The sequence below is a fragment of the Prunus persica genome, chromosome G8 (genome assembly GCF_000346465.2).
Source record: "Prunus persica cultivar Lovell chromosome G8, Prunus_persica_NCBIv2, whole genome shotgun sequence".
Taxonomy (NCBI): Eukaryota; Viridiplantae; Streptophyta; class Magnoliopsida; order Rosales; family Rosaceae; genus Prunus; species Prunus persica.
The window spans coordinates 14199280-14207918 of NC_034016.1; the positions used below are offsets into that span (position 1 = coordinate 14199280).

At 41.5% G+C, this 8639-nt stretch overlaps 2 protein-coding genes across 2 annotated transcripts in view; both read left to right on the top strand.

Annotated features, from left to right (window-relative positions):
- LOC18766151 (CCG-binding protein 1) lies at positions 4090-5367 on the top strand. Its single transcript, XM_020553614.1, has 3 exons — positions 4090-4472; positions 4666-4739; positions 4845-5367. The coding sequence occupies exons 1-3, from the start codon at positions 4220-4222 to the stop codon at positions 5157-5159; spliced, it is 642 nt and encodes a 213-aa protein (XP_020409203.1). The 5' UTR covers positions 4090-4219; the 3' UTR covers positions 5160-5367.
- The window catches only part of LOC18767306 (pollen-specific leucine-rich repeat extensin-like protein 4), a 2440-nt gene continuing 290 nt past the window's right edge, over positions 6490-8639 (top strand). Inside the window, exon 1 of the mRNA XM_007200635.2 lies at positions 6490-8546. Coding sequence (XP_007200697.2) covers positions 6646-8546 — 1901 coding nt within the window. The 5' untranslated portion in view covers positions 6490-6645. The remainder of the gene's footprint in view (positions 8547-8639) is intronic.

Sequence of the window (8639 nt, forward strand, 5' to 3'; positions counted from 1 at the left end):
TTTATAGCTGCGGAAACTATCCTTTCCCAAGAAACCCTAATGGTTTCTTCCCAATCTTGGCAAGTCTTTCCATCCTTTTTCCTCTCTTCTCTTGACTTTCCTATCTGGGTAAGATTTCCCCTTATCTATTTGCACAAAATCAGGAGTTTTGGAGCTCAAGACCCCTTTTCCCGCAGCTGCTTCAGTAGGAAGCTCCACTCTTGGCTACTTTTCTTCTTCTTTCCCTTCTCCTTCCTGGGCCAGCACCGATAAGGGAAAACAACTGGGTGTATATGCTAGTTTGAAAGGGTACTCCTCTTCCTGACAACTTACATGCTAATATCCCTTGGTCTCTCTAGTGTTTTGTTTTGGGACTTGATCCATTCCCATGTGCTGGCACTTTCCAGCAGCTCTGTTCAGTGAACCTGCAGACCTCTTCTACGTGGCTTCTACTTTTCTAGCAAAGGGCTGAGGCTTTTGTGGCTTGTTGTGGAATTTTGTATGGGCTAAGGTACTTCATTAAATAAGTGGGCTATTTAAACATTGGGCTTTTGGTTGGGCTATCCTTTGACTGGGCTAATTTTGGTTGGGTTATTTTGATTGAGTTATTTTCCCCTCTTTGCTCACCCATATATTTGGGCCTAAGAAATGGGCTTGGGTCCCGAGGCTCCCAAGCAACCCGGAACCTCCATTTCTCATCCCATCAATGGGCCTCATGACGACCTATTACCATCCATACCACAACCCACTCAAGCAAGCCCCGGGCATTTTGAGTGGCTTGGGCCCACTTAGGCTTGTAGTGTGTTTGGGTGTGAAACAACGATTTCATGCTTGGCATGGCATGTCGCTTGGCGTGCTTTAATTTTTTATTATCCTTGATGTTTAATTTTGGCATGGGCTCGTAGAGCTAGCATGGTGAATTAGCATGGCGCATGAATTTCAATTCGCATGTGGCAAGTTTTCGAGTACCTCCTTTTTATGCCTTTTCTTAATAAAATGGCGTTTCGGGCTGGTAATTTATTTGGGCCCAATCATGAATTTTTTGGGTCTCAACAATAATAAAAAAAGAAGAAAAACCTCCCCTCTATACTATTTATAAAAGAAATTAGACAAGGCTATCATATTTAATAAAGAATAAAACAGAGCAGTTAAAAAGAATTTTTAAAAAATGTCGTTTAAATACATTGTGTTTAAAAGAGGCTATTCCCTTTAGTACAAAAATAAAAAATAAATAAAAAAGGACCCTCCTAGTTGCATTAGTTTGTCCCTTATAAATATTAATTTGCTAGTTTCAACATATCCAAAGTAGATATTAATCTTCCACTATATGATATTTTCATGTAATCTATATATAAAGCAAATTTCTATAACATATGTTATTCTTATTCAATAATATGTGAGAATTGTTTGTATAATACGCGAATTTTGTGCGTCTTGCTGAAAATTTTGAAAACAATATGTGTACGTGTGTGTGTGTGTACATGTAAAAGACCATAGCCGCTCGTCTATACTATTTATGAAAGATAATTTTTTTTATTTTTAAAAGAACAGTAGAACCTCCTGGCTATATTATTTTTAAATTAAATAATTAATTATTTAACTAATCGATTTTAATTTAAATCACCGAGCTTTTTTAAAAACGTAGCCACGTGTCAACATAGTTTTATTTTTTAAATAAATTAAAAACCCGTAGTATAGCCTTGCGGTTGTACTTCTTTTTAAAAGGACGAACCTCTTTCACTAATGCGCCACGTGTCAAAAAATAAGTATAGCCGCCCTGCTATACTTATTTTAATATAAAAAATTCGTAGTATAGCCGGGCGGCTATACTTTTTAAATACATTGTGTTTAAAAGGGGCTATTCCCTTTAGTACAAAAATAAAAAATAAATAAAAAAGGACCCTCCTAGTTGCATTAGTTTGTCCCTTATAAACACTAATTTGCTAGTTTCAACATATCCGAAGTAGATATTAATCTTCCACTATATGATATTTTCATGTAATCTATATATATAAAGCAAATTTCTATAACATATGTTATTCTTATTCAATAATATGTGAGAATTGTTTGTATAATACGCGAATTTTGTGTGTCTTGCTGAAAATTTTGAAAACAATACGTGTACGTGTGTGTGTGTGTACATGTAAAAGACCATAGCCGCTCGTCTATACTATTTATGAAAGATAATTTTTTTTTTTAAAAAGAACAGTAGAACCTCCTGGCTATATTATTTTTAAATTAAATAATTAATTATTTAACTAATCGGTTTTAATTTAAATCACCGAGCTTTTTTAAAAACGTAAGACGTGTACAGAACATGAATGTATTATTGAAAAATACGCACATACATATATATATATGTATATGTGTGTGTGTGTGTGTGTAAAAGACCATATTCGCTCGTCTATACTATTTATGAAATGTAATTTTTTTAATTAAAAAAAAAGTAAAACCTCTCGGCTATGCTTTTTTTAAAAGAAATTAGACAAAAATCGCGTATAGCCGCACGGCTACACTATTTACTGAAGAATAAAACAGAGCAGTTAACTTACTTTTCCTGTAATGTGCAAGAAGGATGCAAGGGCTTACTTTATATGGTGCTGCATGCGCGTGTTGTCCTAGACTTGTGTGAACAGCTTGAACAAGAGATAAGTTTGTACAGGTTGAAGGGGACTTTGACTCATTTAGAGGTAAATGGGTTTTTGAGCAGCTAGGAAGTCATCACACACTGTTAAAGTACTCCATGGAATCGAAAATGCGCAAGGATACTTTTCTTTCTGAAGCCATCATGGAAGAGGTTTGTGTTATTTGTGCAATCATTAACCATCTCTTTCTATATTAGGAGGGAGGAGAATTGGGTTTTGCAAGCGTTTGAGAGTTGATGGTGGAGAAGATGTAGAGATTATGAGGGAGGAGAGTGGGTATGGCTGGGTTTTGCAAGGAAGACGACGCTCGCTGGCTGCAATTGGAGAAGAGGAGAAGACTCTCGCGGAGAAGACGACGCTCGCTGGGTTTAGCAAGGAAGACAACGCTCGCTGGGTTTAGCAAGGAAGACGACGTTGGCTGGGTTTTGCAAGGAAGACGACGCTCGCTGGCTGTTGGGTTATTTGGGCAGTTTTTAATTTTTTTAATTTTTAAAATTGTCAAATAATTGTCAAATAAAAAAGTTAACGGAGTTAACTTATTGTTATGTTAGTTGACACGTCTCAACAAATTAAAGAGGGAACATAGAGGGGACACCAATTTAAGGACAGCGGATTTGCTCCCCTATATGCCTCTCCAATTAACATTTCCTAAGTTAAGGTAAACGCTGCACCCCACTAAACAATTTAAGATATTCAATTTTTAAGAGCTTATCACGTTTATGCAAAGACAAATTTCTGAATATGCTACTTGAAGTGTTGCTTCTTTCATGTATTACAAATAATACACCGACTTATTATTACTCTTATTATTATTATTATCAAAGTTAGAAAGGGAAAGTGATTTTCTCAAACACATTGTCGATATATCATGAGGTTCGAATATGAGACAACTAATTTACATATCATTGCCTTTTTATTTATTGAATTAGACTTTATTGGCAGATGATGGCCTAATGGCTTTTCATTTTTTGGCCATTTGTACATCAACTAGTCTACCAAATAACCTTGAAAATATTTCGCAAAAAATAAAAAATAAGATATCGAAAAAGAAAATATCAAACTTTTGTCAGTACGTTGCCTCCGCAAATATCTACAGGGGTAAAACGGTCACCCTAAAAAGAAAAAGAACAGAGGGAAAAAAAAAAAAGCAGTGAGCTGCTGCTCAGTGCACGCGCCCTCTCTTTTCTCTTCCCGCCCACGGATTCACACAAACCGCCGCGTTTTGCTTAACGGATCCCAAATTCGAGAACCTATGACCCGGTCCCACATTGACACTCCAGAAAAAGTCACCCTCCTCATGTCTCTACCACGTCAGATCACATCCCAACCCTCCACGCATCTCATCGATTAGCGGCCACGATTTCTCCGTCATTGTTTCCCGTCACAGCCGCTTCACATTAACACCACTCAAATATCTTTAAAAAACCAAGACTTTATTCTTATCCACTCGGCCGAGGCCTTTTTGGTATAAAATAGTGTGTCCGATCCCAATCCAGTCCAATCCAATCAAACCAATTTCTGAGAGAAGAAAAGAAAAAACCAGAAGCAAAGCGAAGCTAGAGAAAGTAGTGAACTTTGCGGTGTGTTTGGACACGATGATAAAAACAGTCATGCTTCGTTCTTGCCCTTCTTCTTCTCCTCTGCTCTTCGAAGCCAACAGAGAAGCTTTTTCTGCACGAGCATCTTCGCCGTCGTCGTCATCAACGACGCCGAAGTTCGCTTCCACTATCTGTTGCTCGTCCAGAAACCATGCTTACATTCCAAAGCTCGAGCCTTTTAGCCGGTCCAAGCTTGATCGCGCCATTAGCGACCCGCCCTTGATCGAAAAGTGCGAGAACGAGCTCTCTGGTATGTACCCACTCCTAAATTTCAATTTTTTTTTTTTTTTTTTTTAATGTTGTTATTGGTTAATCTGAAGTGGTTTTTGAAGGTATGATCTGATTTTGATTTTTTTTATTACCCGTATGAATCTTTCTATGGGTTTTATGCTGTTTCAGTGAATTTTGTATTAACTCGTTCTGTTGATATGATTTTTGTTCAGATTACTGTTCAACGCTCGAAGGAGACGAGTCTTATGGCTGCTGGAGAGCGTATTTTGAGCTCAAGGATCTAGAGGTACAAAAACTTTCTTGCCTGTTAAATTATTGTTTGGCTGCTGAGAAAATGGAGGAAATTAAAGACAAGGAATTCACATATTTTTTATAATCTTGCTGGGTACAGAAGGAGATACCAAAACAAGATGTGGAGAAGCTGATTCTTCAAGCAGGAGGTGTAAAGACATTAGTGGGATGCTTACATGGCATTGCAGCAATAAAAAAAGATAAGAAGCATGGATTTAATTCAGCAAAGCCATCAGAGGTGGTAAAAGAAGGAGAGAGACTCTGCCCCATACCAGATGGGTTGCCAAAATCAGCTCAGGAGCTGGAGGAAGAAGAAAGTTCAAGAATGCCAGATTCACCCTTCACCAGGCTTCTTAGAATTAAGGGGAGGCACCCTGCTTGGTATTCAGCTACCCCTGACCATGAAACAGATTGATCAAACACGAAGTTTTGTTTTTTGTTTTATTTGTGAATATGTCTTTGGGATTTACTGGTTTAGGAATGTGGTGTAATGGTGTTTATATATGTGGGGATGTTTTGGTTTTGATTGTTGGGAGGCTTTGAAGGTTTATTTTTCAGTAGAGGACTTCAATCACTGTATGATTTTTCATGAAGTTCAATGAATTAAAATTTTCCAAGCAGAAGAGATTGCTTTCAAGTTTCTTGTTATTTAGTGGGATTTCAAGGACTTCAGTGCCTGCTTGCTATGTCAACCTCATCTTCATTTGTTAGCAAAACATGACCAGAGAACCTTATCTTCTTCTTTTATATGAGTCCATCTTATCTAAAGTTAGACTTTTTGTACATGCATGTAAATAAAAAGTGTATACAGTATACTTAAAATGGTATTAATAAATAAATAAAAAGATAGAGAAAGAAATCAAAGACACCAGAAGTTGTGAGAGGAAATGAGAGAAAAAGATATGGAAACAATTGGGAAAGGTGGGAATATTTTGTGAATGATATGTGAATGATATGTGATGCTTTCATATTTTAATGCTACATAATTTAATTGAAACCTTGGTGTTTTCTCCTTTTCAAAGTTACAAGGGGCCAAGCAACCCCAAGCCAACCCTCACAGCTATTCCAAAACAGGGGAGGAACCCCAAAATACTGAGCACCCAAGGAGATCCATGGTTTAGTTTTGGGAAAGTAAAGTTTGATAACAAATAAAAAACTAAAAAACTGAGTGTTTTGTTCACCTAATTAATGTCTGAGACCATGGTACTATTTTCCATTCCGAAGTGATTAATAATTTGCTAAGGTAGCAACATAAATTGCTATAACCCTCTGAATGCCCGTATCAAATCTTTTCCGCAAACCAAACAGCAAGCTTTAGTAAGTTTCAAGTTCTTGATGAAAAAATTATACTTGCACTCTTGTAAGCAGCCACAGAAACAGGGGTTATAAGCTTGACTTTTGATTGGTGAGCAACAGCATTTCATCTTCTCTTGCTGATGCCATTAATTCAATGTTATTATTGGACCTCCTGAGGAATTTTTTATTTTTTATTCATTTTTCTGCTAAAAAGACGAGGTTTATGCCAACTGGCAAATAGATAGATGTTATGCTGTTAAGGAAAAACAACCTGATGCAAGGAAACTAAATCTGGTACAAAAATGGATGCTTAGGATTCAACAGCTAAATTTAGTCATCCAACTAACAGAGGACCAGGTCTATTGCCAATTTTTAGACACCAGATAACTTCTGATACTAAAAAATGAAGGTACCACCAAGTTTTGTGGGTGATGTGAAGAACCCCATACTTTCCGGTCCTAAAACAAGACCTCTGTCCTCTACAACCATTCAATTTCTGTCAATACACAACAGCCTCCTCCCCACAATATAACAGCTTCCCTCTTCACCTCATCCCCATGTCTTCATAAGCAGAGCCTTGTGCTTGCCAATTCAGTGCTCATCCAATGGCTCCATCTCTCATCACAAACAAGCCCTCAGGCGGCTGCCTTCTCTTCTTCCTCCTATTCTCTTCATTCTCAGCCCTCTCGTTCGCCTTAACCGATGCTGAAGTCGCCTTCATAGCTCACCGCCAGCTCCTGGCTCTCCCGGAGGGCGGTGACCTTCCTGAAAACTATGTGGTTCAAGTGGATGCCAAGCTCAACTTTGAAAACGACAGGCTCAAAAACGCTTATGTTGCTCTTCAGGCCTTGAAGAAGGCCATCTTCTCCGACCCTTTTGGCTTCACAGTCAATTGGGAAGGTGAAGATGTTTGCTCCTACAAAGGGGTCTTCTGTGCACCGGCGCTTGACAATGAAAAACTGACCGTTGTGGCCGGTTTGGACCTGAACCATGCCGACATTGCTGGCCATCTCCCTGTCGAAATGGGGCTCTTGACTGATGCTGCTCTCATCCACCTCAACTCCAACAGGTTCTGCGGCATTATCCCACGGAGCTTCAGGAGACTGATACTTATGCATGAGTTTGATGTCAGCAACAACCGCTTCGTCGGCTCCTTCCCTGTGGTGGTCCTCGAATGGCCTAGTTGCAAGTACCTTGATCTCCGGTACAACGATTTCGAAGGGGAGCTGCCTCCAGAGCTTTTCCACAAGGAGCACGACGCCTTGTTCTTGAACCACAACCGATTCACATCAATAATTCCAGACACCTTGGGGCACTCCACGGTTTCTGTAGTGAATTTTGGGTTCAACAACTTCACTGGTTGCATACCACGAAGCGTTGGTAACATGAAAAATCTGAATGAGATTATTTTCATGAACAACCAACTTGGTGGCTGCTTCCCTCCTGAGATTGGAAACCTTGGAAATCTGCAGGTTCTTGATGTGAGCAACAATGTGTTTATTGGTTCCTTCCCAAAGACCTTCTTGGAGCTCCGCAGCATAGAGGAATTGGCTGTTGGGTACAACAGGTTGACAGGGTTTGTGACTGAAAAGATTTGCTCCTTGCCTAAGTTGGCCAATTTCACATTTGCTTACAATTATTTCAGTGGAGAAGCTCAGAAATGTATGCCAAATCCCAAACTTGAGGTGAACTTTGATGACACGGGCAACTGCATGCCCGGCAGGCCCAAGCAAAAGAATACCAAGACTTGCTTCCCTGTGGTTACTAAGCCAGTGGATTGCAGCAAGCATTGTGGTGGTGGTTCTTCAACCCCGGATAAGCCAAAGACACCAAGGCCTCAACCACCTCAGACACCAAAGACTGAGAAGCCTCCAACCCCCAAGGCTGAGCCACCACCGACACCAAAGGCGGAGCCACCTCCCACGCCTAAAGCCAAGCCACCTCCCACGCCAAAGGCCGAGCCACCACCCACTCCAAAGGCTGAACCACCACCCACTCCAAAGGCCGAGCCACCACCCACACCCAAGGCCGAGCCACCACCCACTCCCAAGGCCGAGCCACCACCCACACCTAAGGCCGAGCCACCACCCACACCCAAGGCCGAGCCACCACCCACGCCAAAGGCCGAGCCTCCTCCCACGCCCAAGGCCGAGCCACCTCCCACCCCAAAGGCCGAGCCACCTCCCACGCCCAAGGCCGAGCCACCACCCACGCCCAAGGCCGAGCCACCTCCAACACCAAAGGCCGAGCCACCACCAACACCCAAGGCCGAGCCACCCGAAACACCCGAGGCCGAGCCACCCCAAACACCTGAGGCCGAGCCACCTCAAACACCAGAAGTCGAGCCACCTCCCACACCAAAGGCTGAGCCACCACCGACACCGAAGGCCGAGCCACCTCCCACACCAAAGGCCGAGCCACCACCGACACCAAAGTCCGAGCCACCACCGACACCTAAGGCCGAGCCACCTCCCACACCAAAGGCCGAGCCACCACCGACACCAAAGTCCGAGCCACCACCGACACCCAAGGCCGAGCCACCGCCCACACCCAAGGCCGAGCCACCACCCACACCCAAGGCCGAGCCACCACCAACACG

Excerpts from the sequence above, each read along its gene's own strand:
- LOC18766151 (XM_020553614.1), top strand. The coding sequence starts at position 4,220 with ATGATAAAAACAGTCATGCTTCGTTCTTGCCCTTCTTCTTCTCCTCTG. Across the intron at positions 4,473-4,665 it reads GTGCGAGAACGAGCTCTCTG|ATTACTGTTCAACGCTCGAA; the intron begins GTATGTACCCAC and ends ATTTTTGTTCAG. Across the intron at positions 4,740-4,844 it reads TTGAGCTCAAGGATCTAGAG|AAGGAGATACCAAAACAAGA; the intron begins GTACAAAAACTT and ends TGCTGGGTACAG.